At 40.2% G+C, this 13,925-nt stretch overlaps 1 protein-coding gene and 1 long non-coding RNA gene across 2 annotated transcripts in view; one reads left to right on the forward strand and one right to left on the reverse strand.

The window, feature by feature from the left end:
- The window catches only part of LOC116695416 (uncharacterized), a 10,678-nt gene extending 76 nt beyond the window's left edge, over positions 1-10,602 (reverse strand). Inside the window, exons 1-2 of the long non-coding RNA XR_004333456.1 lie at positions 10,436-10,602; positions 2,325-2,327 (exon numbers count right to left, since the gene is read on the reverse strand). This is a non-coding gene — a long non-coding RNA (uncharacterized LOC116695416). The remainder of the gene's footprint in view (positions 1-2,324; positions 2,328-10,435) is intronic.
- col24a1 (collagen type XXIV alpha 1 chain) overlaps positions 1-13,925 on the forward strand; it is a 92,609-nt gene that overhangs the window by 1,234 nt on the left and 77,450 nt on the right. The window contains exon 2 of the mRNA XM_032525635.1: positions 8,946-9,016. Within this exon, the coding sequence (XP_032381526.1) occupies positions 8,946-9,016 (71 nt within the window). The remainder of the gene's footprint in view (positions 1-8,945; positions 9,017-13,925) is intronic.

Consider the following 13,925-nt stretch of genomic DNA (forward strand, 5'->3'; position numbering starts at 1 on the left):
CACTGTCAGTGTTAAGGCTTCAAATAGGAAAAATAATCTATTGCCTTTACACCTAAACATTCCTCATGGAAGTGTTTATTATTGACATCCTGCATGCAGGTTTTGTTGTCCTGTCACATTCAGCTGGGACTGAGGAGCTATAGAAATGTGCATGCCTCCATAGGCTACTCAACAGGAAATATATATATTATTTTATCAGAAGTGAGTCCAAGTTGTCTGCACTCTATTATGAATTCCTTCCAGATAAGATCTTGAAAGAACTGAGCTCACAACCCATTCTGTCGTTCTCTGCTGATACAATGTGCTCAATGCAAAACAAAATGGACCTGATATACTAAGAGATCCTTTTTTTGTAATTGAGAGTGAAAATGAGAGCCTTATGGGAGAGCTGCGTTGACTGAGAGCAAGTGTGGCCTTCCTTGAATTGACACGGAGAGTTAGCGTGCATGCATCAGTGGTTAACTGGCTCCTGAGCTCCAGACAATCACCCACTGTTGCAAGAATTGTTGCTCTATTGCTGCTGGGGGTTGGACTGTATAGCTGCAGAGACTCACAGCTGTACCCTTGCTTGAGGGCATGCTGTTTCCTCAACGCTGCCTGGTAGTTCCTTTTATAAGTTGATGATGCATGGGTTTCAGGAAGTGGAGATTTACTAGATGCATTCTCTGTTTTTCTGAACATAGACGTAAATTAGGAAGGTACCCTATTGGTAGTGAGGCATAACAATTACTGGCATTAGGCTACTGCAGGTAGACCTTATTTATGTGAATACAGTTTTTTTTTTAGTTTTTTTACAGATTTTAGGGGTCCTCCCTTAAAAGGTTATATTTTTCAACAAAGAAAATGCAATTTCACATCAGTTTGAACCCTTGTTATTACCATATGTGTGTCTAAAACGTTGAAAAGCTAGAGCATGATGATACTTAAATAACCCTCAAAAAGTTGGAGACGTCCATTGGGGACCAACTACAATCGTTAGATTGGAAAAAAGTCTTTTAGTTAACTTCATTCGGCTTAGGTTGTGTCCAAAATGACTTGGGTGCTGCACCTAAGCCTTACAGGAAAACCCTGAAATATCAATAAACACACTCTTCTTAATTAACTGAGCCACAAACTGATCTATTTTGAAGATAGAAGTGACAATGTTTTCCATCTCACTTCAAACCAACTCTGACTGTTGTCATTACATACAAGTACAGACATTGTAACTCACCACGGGGCCATCATCGCACTTACTGTAATGACCTTTAATATGGCCTCACATCTTTTGTTTGGTCTTCCATGTACTTTAAGCCAAATAGTCTGTATTGTCTTGGCCAATAAGAGGTAGATAAGCTCAGTTGAATCCTGGGTGGTATAACATTAAGCTTAAAAGAGCAGTGTCTCAATGACTGGTATCTAGCCGTGCAGCTAGTTTTAAATATCAGTTATATCTGCTGAGAACTCTGCCACCACCCCAGAATTACAACCACTAGAGCCAGTTCCACAACGAGCTTTCGTTAGTATGTGCCATTTCTGAGTCTGTAGCTTTTGAGAAGGAGAGGGGGGGGGAGGAGGCTGGGGGTGTGGCCTTGACTAACTGCTACTTTGCTAGTTTGAAAGCCATGATGTCTTTCTCTCATGGGTGGGCCAAATTTTCTGGGCGGGCAAAGCAATGAAAGGGGCGGTAACCTTGCCCCTAATGACCTCATAAGGGGGCAAGATTCCAGATCGGTTCATCTAAGCTTTCATTTTCTCAAAGGCAGAGCAGGATACCCAGGGCTTGGTTTACACCTATCATCATTTCTAGCCCCTGGGGGACCAAAGGCAGGCTGGGGGAATGCATATTAATGTTAAAAGACCTCATAAAGTGAAATTATCATGCCATGAGACCTTTAACTTTGACAGCAAAGTGTCTTACAAGAAACAATGTCCACGTTACTCAGGCTAATTTACAGTCCTAACTGTGACCATTTCTATTAGGATTATTGGATTTTCTGTCCATGGTGAAGGTTGTTGAAAGGCTCTGCTGAGGTGAAAGAATATGTTGTTTTTTCTTTTGCCATTATTTCTGTGAACTGATAGCTGTGAAACTGATTAAAACCTAAAAACTAACTGTGACCATTTCTATTAGGATTATTGGATTTTCCTTCCATGGTGAAGCTTGTTGAAAGGCTCTGCTGAGGTGAAAGAAAATGTTTTTTTTTTCTTTTGCCATTATTTCTGTGAACTGATAGCTGTGAAACTGTTTAAAACCTAAAAACTAAAAATGTGTATTCTCACCCATAAGCAAAAATAATGAATGGTGGAATGACAGGCTGTCCACCTTGCTGCAGTATACTCACCTTCTCCACACTGGTGCCTGTAGATATTTTGGCCTGTCTGTGTGAGTATTTAACCCTCCTAACATCTGCAAGTCCCGCCACAACAGGTAAAGGGCAAACTATTAAAGGCCGGTAGAAGTTTACTCACAGCCCTTTGTCTGCTCACTGTCTTGTGGACTAAGTCAATCTTTACTCTGGTCTGCAGTGACCTCTTGACTCCATCTAAGTGAGCACAAACATGCACCACGCTCGGCTCTTTGTCAATTAAGAAGCATCCGGACATAAAATACCAGTCTTAGAAAATTATATTTATACTTATATTTTTATCCAAGAGTTGTTTGCGTTAGTTTGGAAATGTGCCCAATTTAAAAGTATTTCAAGAGTTGGCCAGAGAGAGATCTTTAAGTGGGTCAGTTGAAACCTGGAAACTTGTTGTCCTGATCATTTTTGCTCACGGCCAATTAGACATGAGAAGAAGACAAGCCCACTTGGTGCTTCCATAATGAAGTAATTATGTTCAGGACACAGGTGCTAAAGTGGAAACACGGCCAGTAAGAACAGATATTGGCTGTAGAACAGTCACTTGCTCATGTCCAGGAATGTTTTGGTCGGGATTGAGAAGCGAAGCAAGCATGCAGGAACAGAACACCTGATTATTAAGACACTCAGATGTTGAAATATCCGCTTGGTTGTAGCATGTGGACAGTGTGTGTGTGTGTGTGTGTGTGTGTGTGTGTGTGTGTGTGTGTGTGTGTGTGTGTGTGTGTGTGTGTGTGTGTGTGTGTGTGTGTGTGTGTGTGTGTGTGTGTGTGTGTGTGTGTGTGTGTGTGTGTGTGTGTGTGCTTGCATGCCTGCATGCAGGCATGCAATGCTGGGTCTTAACAGGAGTGATCTACTGTATGCATGATGGAATTTGTCACTTTATTTCTCTTACAGTTTAATGTCTTTGCAAAGGGACTTCTATTACGAGCTCCTGAGAGCACTGCATCAGTGTATGTGTCAAAGTTTTTGCCTCATTTCCTCTGTTTTGAATTCCACTCCATTTAAAACTTGAGTTAAACTGAGCCACATTTTTTGCCAAGGGTGCATAGAACAGTGGAGGCTAGGCAATTGCTAAGGTCAAGCTCTATAAACCTTAATTCTCTGGATAATGACTCTATGTGGCGTACTTCTAACAAGTACTACATCTACTGCCGGGATATTCTGAAGGCAGAAACAATCCTTTAAAAGTCAACTGAAGGGATGGAATGTGATTAACAGCTTGGCATGTTGATACTAATGGATTTGGAAAATGGCCTGCCGTATTAAACATGTAAACAGTGTAATGTCCGTGTCAATGCTCACAAAGTCCCTCCCTTACAGACATCAATGATGAAACTAAGAATGTTGTTTCCCTTTCCTTATGAGGACCGTAAACAGAACTTAAGTGACAATGCTCTATTTGCCAAGCCATATCAAGCACTTACCTCTCCATTTGCCTCGCAGCCTTTTCCCTCAGTTGAATGAACCATTGTTAGGCATCCAAGCTAATTTTGAGTGGAGAAAGGCAATATCTGTTACTGTAGGAATGATTCATTGCAGAGGGGAGTTTTAAGTTGTGATTATTTATAGTCTTGACATGACACCCACTTCCCACATAGTGGTATTTCCCTTAGTCAACAGAGCAGTGTTTGGGGAGCTTTGTCTTGCTTTCAGTGGTCTTTTCCATTAACTGCAAGGGCTGGAAAGCATGTCATAGTGTGCTGTCACTTAGACAGGGCTTTACCACAGGGTTTAATAAAGAAACGATGGAACTGGTGGCTTTGCAGATATATGTAGCCTATGTCCTGAATATGAAGAAGTCGGTTCAGTCGCTTCCTTCCTCCTGTTTGCATATAACTAAACAAAAAGCTTAAAAGATGTTACACAAAGCTTCCCCAACTGATGCTGAGACCGATGTTGGTAAATGGTAGGGTTAAGGTACTTACTTCACTGTAATTGTGCTGAAGTGATGACCTGTTGGTTTTGGTGGCGGGGTGTCTCGGATGCCTTAAATAGGCCTGAACAAGGAGACTGTGTGACAGACAGGCAGAAAAAAACTGTCTGAATCAGCATCAGATGGCCCCGTTTGACACTCCAAAATAGAATGTTAAGTGTTACTCTTTAGTTAGGTTTTTTTCTTTTCTATCCTGCCAACTTTTAAGGAGAACCAGCTACTCATTGGCTTCATAAATGTCAGTTTTATTCTCTCCCAACAGATGAATACTTGTAATCATATATTCCTCCCTTACTTTTCCTTTTTTTAAACTTTTTTCCTGCTTTGGGGATATGTCTGTGTTCCCGGCAGTGGAATTTCGCACCACTTTCTCAATGGGGAACAGGTGACAGGCACAGCTCATAGTGTTTCTACTTACACTCAATCTTTTTCTGTTTTCTCTTGTTGTCTTTTTCTCTCCTTCTCTTTCTCGTATCTTTTTCTCTGTCTGCATCTGTTTCTCTTTGTTTTTGCTCAAGTATGCAGGGCTGCATTGCTTAGGGAAAACAAATATGGCTGCCTGTCTGTGGCTTTCCATCAAACAGGGCCACACAAACACAGTAGCCTTTTTGCTGTTTTAATCTGGTCCTCAAAGGCCATTAAGCAGAGATGTTTGTAGGATGGCTACCATGTTGTTTGTAGCCATTACACTTGCATAACAATCCCTGAAGGTTTAAGGTGACAGCAGCCTGTGATTGATAGCATTCTTACATAACTGCATATTAAAATAGCAGGTTTACCGTCTCCTGTCTTTTGTACTACCACCACACTGTGTTGGAAACCACAACTGTAGTTGCCAGAAGCCACTTCAAGTTATGTTAGCAGCTGTTACTATGTACAGGGCTGACGATGTGATTGATTTGGTTTGAATGTATAGAGTATGCTTTGAAGCACCATAAATGCTCTGTAAAGTATGTTGTGGGTTATAGTTGTAGAAGAAAAGAGTTGACATGTCAGTGACTTGGACCACCATTTAACGTAAAAACCTTTTTTTTCCCACATTTACAAAATAGTTATTATTTCATTTTTCAGTTTGGTGGTTTTATTTATTTGGTAGTTTGACATGTAATTTGAGGAAAACACAAAGCAAGAAAAACTCCACCTGTTATGCTTATCTGTGGCCTGAACAAATGACTTTTGGTAAAGCTTGGATTCCTATGACTTTAAAATGTATATTCCCATTAAATCCAATAGTTATGATAGAAATACAGTATGGTTAAATGCTAAAACTCATTAAACTCATATAACTCTACACATTTTCTGTGGTTGGAGATGCTGCTCCATGCTCAATGCATTTCACATACAGATTATGTTAAAATACCCTTAATTTTAACATAATCTGTGTGTAAAAATCTCATCTGAATAAGTGAAAACCTGCCATTTTAAAGTGCCCTGAGTTCCTTTACATTTATTTTGCTTTTTGCTGTTGTACATGCTGCACTCTGGCTATATGGTGGGCAATGCCACCTAGAGGTGGGGTCAGTGAGGGTCAAAGGACTGAAGTTCCAGGAATGTATTAAAGTAAGGTCAAAATATTCAGAATGAATAACATACAATAGGTCTTAATAAATCATTGTGTGATTGGTACTGTTTGAAATAAAAGATAATTAATCTAAAGTTAGTGACACAAGAATGTTTCTTTTTATTGTAAGTGTAAGTTTCACAATCTTAAGATGTTAAGCTTTTCCTTTATCTGCTTTTAGTGGCATAATGAAATTTTCAAAAGCATTAGTAGCTTGTATGAAAACGTGGTTTGTGCATTGCCAGATAACAGATCACTGTAATCATGTACATGGTAAAAGTGGCTTTTCAGAATAAAAGCAGATATTATCTACATATTATTATTATATCTTATGTTATCTCCAGTGTATTAATAAAAAACAAAGCTTGTTCAGCAACCTCTTTTAAAGGCTTTGCGACTGAAGATTGATAAAACAAAATGCTCTTTGCAAGGTGAAAAGATGAATTCGAAAGGCAGGCGTAAAACTTCTCTCTCTGACTCTTACCCCCAAATTCCACAGGATGCGGAACGGCTGCGGATCCGTTCCGGAATGGCGGCGAAGTAATTTGGTTTCCATCAAAGTCAATGTGTGTACTTCCACAGACTGTGGAACGGCTGCGTCCCAGCTGCGTCCCAGCTCCGGCGATCCGCAGCCCTCCGGAGCAGATACGCAGAGCTTCTATTTTTGCCGGACGCTCAAGAGCTCCGCAGCAATTTAGCACAAGGCAGATAGTGTGGGACAGGAGGTTGAGCAAAGCAACAAATAAAACATACAGTTAATTTTCAAAAGAAAGTAGAACGTGGTCACGACGGTTGATATTTCCCTGCACTACACCTTGAAAACACAGTACAGAGTTGTTTCCCCTCTACTCCTCTGGGTGGAAACAAACAGTTGTTGTTTTTTGTGGTTGTATTCTACATGAATTTGCGAGATCTCGTGGGTCCTCGAGACTTCAGCTGTCAGTCATGGCCGCAGACTTTCCGCAACAGATATGGACCTGGTGGGTGTTGACGCCACGGAGCCGACACGCAGCGGAGCCGATCCGCAGCCGTTCCGCATCCTGTGGAATTTGGGGGTTAGCTGGGGCTTTTCACTCTCTGTCGTCATAGCTTTCCTCAAGCATGTTTCCTTGAACAACATTCAATTGTTAATAATCAAATGGGCCTTGGAGACCACATCCATCACTGTCTGGAAACAATCAAACATGACACAGTTGCTCCCTGCATGACTTTTTAAGATGATTTTTTTTTTTTTTTGCATTTTAGGCTTTATTTGTGACAGGACAGCTTAGACATGAAAGGGGAGAGAGAGGGGGAATGGCATGAAGCAAAGAACCGCAGGTCAGAATCGAACCTGCAGCTCCTGCATCAAGGACCGAGCCTCTGCATATAGTTGTGCACTCTACCAGGTGAACTAACCAGGCGCCCTCCCTGCATGGCGTTTAACTACATATCCAGACATAAAGTTGTCAAAGTTCAAAGTCTTCGTAAACACGGTCAGGTAGCCTTTTAAGGGGCTCCCAAGCTTCTTTTTTTACATCTTCCTACAAATTATTTTAACCCAATATTGACTTGGGGTGAAAGTAACAAATACTTTCATTATGAATTAATATAGTCAATTATTCTGATTAATTAATTAATTGTTTAGAAAGGTATAAACACAAAATGTATGAAGGCACCTCACAACTTTCCAGAGCCAGTGTCAACCTGAAATAGTTTGTTTTGTTCAATCACCAATCCAAAATCCAAAAATAGGCTACTAAATGAACAATCTTATAGGCTAAACGATTAATCAATTATCAAAATTAGTTGTTTGGTCAATAGACTTAACACATTATGTTATTAATTACACCTGTGTTTTTTTCCTGCCATGATGTAACAAAATGACCAATGCAAAAAAGTAAATTCTTCCTTAAAGCCCATGCTTATATCTTCAGTTCATATCTTGGTCATTCTATTTGCGGGAATATTTCCAACCTCCACTGTCTCAAATAATTGCCCTTGTATCGTCACCTCAAGGCTCAGAGCGATTACAGAGCGATCCAGCAGAGCCGAGATCAGAAAGTGTCTGTGATGGTTTGCCACTCTTTCTCTTGTGGCATGTGGTGAAACTAAGTGGTATGTCACTGTTTGTTTTGGTATACACTTATATATAGTAACATATGTCACTCGTGTTTCAGTGACAAGTTGCAAGCCATCAACAATGTCGGCATGACTGAAGAGATCTTTGCCTGCTGATTTCAGGGTGACTCTTTCTCCTTATGTCAGTTAGGTTTAGGTTTATCGTTAATGACTGAATGGAAAAACAGCCGTTATGTTCATTGGTGCTTTTCTTAGACAATTAACTTGTGACTGAGACAAAACCTCAACAAGAGAGCATTATTTTCTGTAAAGCTAATTTATTATTTGACTGAGTGTTGGTTCATCTGTGTGCTGTGACTCTGCCTCAGTGTAATCAGGAAAATCTGTAGGCCACTGTTGTAATATCAAGTCAAGTCAATTTATTTATAAAGCACATTAAAAACCAACTTAAAGACCGAATATGAATGGGAAGTTGGTTCCAGAGTCTCGGGGCCACAACAGACAAGGCCTGGTCGCTCTTTGTTTTCATCCATACTAATATCTCTCCTTTGAGTTTCCCATTAAGTGAAAACCACCTGAAATACCGCTTTACAACAACAATTCCTCTTATAAACAATACCACTAGGATTGGAATTAGATGAGAAAAGGGTGCTGCCTTTGTTAAGTGGTTAGGTGTGTTGTCTCACAGCAAGAAGGACGAGGCGTGAGTAGTTGTCTAGTTATTACAGTATGTTCCTCCTCTCCCTTCTATTTGCCTTGGTTTCCTCCTAGAGTCTGTGTTTCCATCACAGACTGAAACACACAAAGTGACTCAGACAACCTAAATTAGCCATACATGTTAATGTGTGTGTCTGTTTACATGTATATCTGTATTTATCCTGTAATGGACTGGCAAGCGTATTAAGTGGACATATGCATGTTTGAGAGCAGGGTCTGTTTGGGGGGAAATGCTCATCTGTGTAGCAGAATTCTGATCAGAATTGTTGCAATAGATATATTAAAATGACCTAATCTCTTATTAATTTGTGTTTCTGCGTCCCTCTAGGTGGAACTTTATCCTGCTCCTGTCAGTATGCTCAGCAGTACTCTCTGGAGAAGAAGACTACCTAGCTCAAGGTAAAGAAAAGAACATTACATTAGCATTAAGATTGTAACTGATGCTTTTTTAATGTAAAGGCCCCCACTTATCTTTTTGTCTTTGTGAATGTTCAACCACTCTGGCATTTGATAATTCAGCCATATCTGCTGTCAGTTTTTAGCACTGTCTCCATCCATCTCTGGCCTTGTGCTACCTTAAATAAGCATCTTCCTATTTAGGTGCATGTAGTGAGGTATACAGAGATTTAACATCTTGGGAAAGAAGAACACCATTATCTGATTTATACTCAGTATTGGCAGAAACCAGAGTTAAGGTTTTGGAAGCGGTTCTGAGACAGAAAAGGTATCAACTCAAAGTTTAATTTTTACTGCAATGCTTATATAGGTTGAGGTATACTGCATATATCGGGACAGTGGCTGCATACAGGAGCTCCTTTTTCTTTGCTCTTCTCCTTTTTAACCTTATACTTCGACATGTCTGCTCTTGCTCTCCAGGCCCCAGCTTGCATGTAGAAGCAGTCTAAATAGCCTCTCACCCGTTGTTGCCTTTATGCTTGCGCATCTTTTTTCCTCTCAGTGCTCTCCTCTGTGGTCCATCAGAGAAGGTTCTAATATGTGAAGTACATGCTAAGACGAGCACTCTGGTAAAGTACACCAATTACCTAGACAAAGAGGAAGAGGAAATTTCATGAAAATGTATTGGCATCTGTGCCTCAGTTGGCCATGTGCTGGGAATAAGGTGATGTCAATCAGTTTAAAATAAAACAAAGCAACAAAGGATGAGAGGAACTGAAGGTGAGAATGCAAGAAGTTGTTGATAAGAGAAGTGTATTTTCTTTACCAAGTCACAGTTGGTACTAATGCTGTAACGATGCACCAAACCTATTATTTGGTTCATATCACGATTTTTGACCCACAATTCAATAGAAACCTCAATTATTTTTTCTTTTCTTTTGTTTTTTTTTTTGGGGGGGGGGGGGGGGGGAATATGTATTAAGTAACTTGAAAAACCTGTATATTACTGCTTTGGTACCAAAAAAAAAAATACCAGTGTGTCAGCCTACTAATGATGGGCGTTTGTGTAGATTTGGACTTGTTTTTTTATTCCATGTTGTTTAAATGGCAAAGTGGCGAGGCCTTGTTCGCCTGTTTGGAGTTGGCTGGTGAATGTGACGCGCGCAGGCCAAGCCGAATACACCGGGACTGTTTTTGTGGACCTACTGATCACCGTGGATTACTTTTTTTTTCATCTCATTGGATTATAGCAAAATATGGATCTTTTTTCTTAACGTGTTTGAACGTTTTATGGTGTGATTGTGCTTCGTTTCTGCGTTTGGAGAGCCATCTCAACAGACTGTTGGCCTAACACTGATTGTTGTTACATTTTAGTTGAATTTAAAGGTCCCATGACATGATGCTCTTTGGATGCTTTTATACAGTGGTCCCTTGATACTGTATCAGAAGTCTCTTTCACAAAATTCTGCCTGGGTGCAGAATTACACCCACTAGAGCCAGTCCCACAATGAGCTCTCCTTAGGATGTGCCATTTCTGAGTCTGTAGCTTTTGAGGAGGGGGTGGGGTGGCGTGGGGTGCAAGGTGGAGGCTGGGGGTGTGGCCTTGACCAACTGCTACTTTGCTCATTTAAAAGCCATGATGTATCTCATGGGTGGGCCAAATTCTCTGGGTGGGCAAAACAGAGAAAGGGGAGGTAACCAGATCGGCCCATCTGAACTTTCATTTTCTCAAAGGCAGAGCAGAATACCCAGGGCTCGGTTTACACCTATCGCCATTTCTAGCCACTGTGGGACCATAGACAATCTGGGGGAACTCATAGTAATGTTAAAAAAACCTCATAAGTGAAATTTTCATGCCGTGGGACCTTTAAGAGCCGGGCCATCTCACCACCATCTTTCTATTAAACCAAGGCCGTACCGCGATTGGATGTCATAAGGGTTAATTTTTACATCAATTGCTGCAATGTAATTTAAAATCTGCTTTAAAGATAAACATATATATTTATTTAGCATCTTTGTTTTGTCCATATGTGCTCTTGCTGTGTTCCCCAAGTGGTAGGACAGGTCTCAGCTGCTACAATTAGTTTTTCTTTTTTTTTTGAGCCCCTCGGCTTGAATGTCAAACTCCGCTTATGGTTTAAATACGTATAAACAAACCAATGAGTTTTCCCCCTATCCCAGAATAGATAAGCAGCGTAGCAACATCATTCTCCGGCGCTGACACAGCGCTGTTAAGATAGGTCTATGCATGACTACTCCAAATGTGACTTCCTTGAAAGAACTTGCCTTCACTCAGCAAGAAGGAATGCTGTCAAAAGAATGTAAAGATAACTCTGATATGTTTGAATCAGCAGCATGCACTTTGTGAATTTGTTGACAGGTTTTATTGTTTTTTGAGTGGTGTGTCACTGGGCCACTGTCAGAAATACCACATAGGGTGTTAACACCTAACTTAGGCTTGGCCTCATGATGAATGGTCACATTTTTGTTCACATCTCCACATGTCCTGTATGTGCACTGTCAACTGCCATTTGCACAGAGGAAAAGGAACTGCCTCAAGGGCCCTTATTCCATCTTGCATTGTCTTCTCTCCACAAATCTATAGTTGCCCGCTCCAGGAGCAAGATCAATCCATCATATCGAGTAGAGGAGGAATGCACACGGAGTTCTAGAGCAGCTTCACATATGAGACAAGTTAATTGGAATCTGGGCTGACTTTACCTCAGGCTAAGAATGTCAAGGACATCTAAATGCGTGCTTAGATCATCCGCAGATAGTCTCCCTATCTGGGCTGCAGGACTATATACCCTGCAAACAACATCCATATGATGAACCATGTAGTATTTCCACTATCACACTTTCTCTCTCTCCCTGTCTTTTCCTACCTCCCTCCAAAGCACTGAAACAGAAAAAAGATTCAGTGGACTCCACTTTTCCTCAAAACGTACTTATTCCCCTACTAGCTGTACTTATCTTATAAGTGGTCTAGAGGCACATATACTACTATTTTACTATACTACACCCTTGCTTCAAAATGCATCACTGTGATTTCCAATAAACAATTTAGAGAAGTGGATCGTCTGCAGTCGCTATACACTTACTCTTTAGAGTTCTATTACGTAAAACAGCTCCTTCACCTGCTTAAACAGTCATACAGATGAATGCCACAACTCATTTTTCTCAGATCTAGAAACCCATACCTGTAGACACACACACACACACACACACACACACACACACACACACACACACAAACACATAGGCCACATACTATACAATTACTACAACTACTACAAGTGAGAAAACCTGATATTTCCAAAATGTGGTCATTTCAGAAGTAGTAATAACAGCCTGGTTTATGCTTGATACACTTACATTTTTTAGTTATTCAATGTGGTTTGAAAAGGTTTTAAATAAACCTAGAGTGTTGGTGTTGGTTTAAGTGTAAGTGTCTTTTTTTCCAATGGTGTACCAGTGTTTTGGTACTCAAGACCAGTCTTTAGACCCCTTTTTGAAGGTCTCGGTCTTGTCTCGCAATAGACAACATTTTTACTAGGTCTTGTCTCGGCCTCGGATGTAGAGGACTCAGGATTTTTCAATACTGGTCAACACCACAACTTCTGGAATATCACTAAATTGTCTGTGAATCGTCTGGTTTATGTTTTAATATCATTACTGTGATTGGATGTAAAACCTTCTGCCTAAAATGCAACAGATAACTTGACTCATTTCTAGTTTGAATTGTGTTACTGTTAACACCCCTAACCTTGCCACCCAAAGTGATTTAGCTAATATTAGGTATACATATTAGCTAGTTTTGTATGTGCACTGTAAGTTTCAGTTTTTTGGTCTGGTCTTGGTCTTGTCTCGGCCTCAACCCCTCTAAGTCTTGGTCTTGTGTCAGTCTCTGTCGTTGTCTTGGTAATAACTTGGTCACTGTTTAGGTGGTCTCGACCCTGGTATGAACTGATCCCACTTTTCTCTCAGGATAACGACTCTGATACCTAAACGCAGTTTACTGCTTAAATAAAAGCCCCAATCTCATAACGGTGTCTCTTCTCTTTTTCAGTTATAAACATGTATACCTCACTATGTAGAATTTATTGGGATCATTCTTTTATGTTTGCTGTAAGGTATAATGAGGCTGTTACTACAGAAAACGTATTACGTATAAGTCGACTAAACATTTTTAGATTGTAGTGTTCTAGCTTAGAGTAATACATTGCATTTGATAGTGACAAAGTAACGGTATTGGATGTTTTGTCAGGCATCTGGCCACTTCATGAATAATATCTACATAAACAGTTTTTACTGTAACAGTACTCTCGGCGGAAGATTTAAGACATGGCTAGTTTGATGACATCATGCCTTTTTGAAACCTATGTGACACATGTTTGAAAACAAAATGGCTGTTAGTTTTTCTTTAAAACGTTGACAACTTCAAGATATGTTTTATGTGTCTAATAATATGCTTTCTTATACCGCCGTTCCTTATACACAGTCACCATCTGGTAGCTTGTTCAAACATTTCTGCTGTTGACGTTTCAGAATTTCAGAAATTATTGGTAGTTTGATTTAATCTCCTGACGAAGGTGAAAGGTCCAGTGTTTGTACGTGTGCAACTCATCAGAAATAGGCTTGTTGAAGCTTTTATGTTTTTTTTTTTCATTAGTGTCTGCAGTCTTGCAGTCTGTTAGCAGTGTAACGTGTAAAAAGTACTATTAACAAGTAAAATATATGATAGAAGACAATGATGCTGTTGAAAGCTTTGCTCTGGGGATGCAGATTACTGTTTGAGTTAGTGCATTCAGTTCCCCCTCAGTAATAACTAGTAAATCAACTAACCCAAAATACAGAGGAGTTGCTTCTAAGGAAGTTGGTGTATCTGGATTAGCAATGAAAATACCTCAAA

The sequence above is a fragment of the Etheostoma spectabile genome, chromosome 9, assembly GCF_008692095.1.
Source record: "Etheostoma spectabile isolate EspeVRDwgs_2016 chromosome 9, UIUC_Espe_1.0, whole genome shotgun sequence".
Taxonomy (NCBI): Eukaryota; Metazoa; Chordata; class Actinopteri; order Perciformes; family Percidae; genus Etheostoma; species Etheostoma spectabile.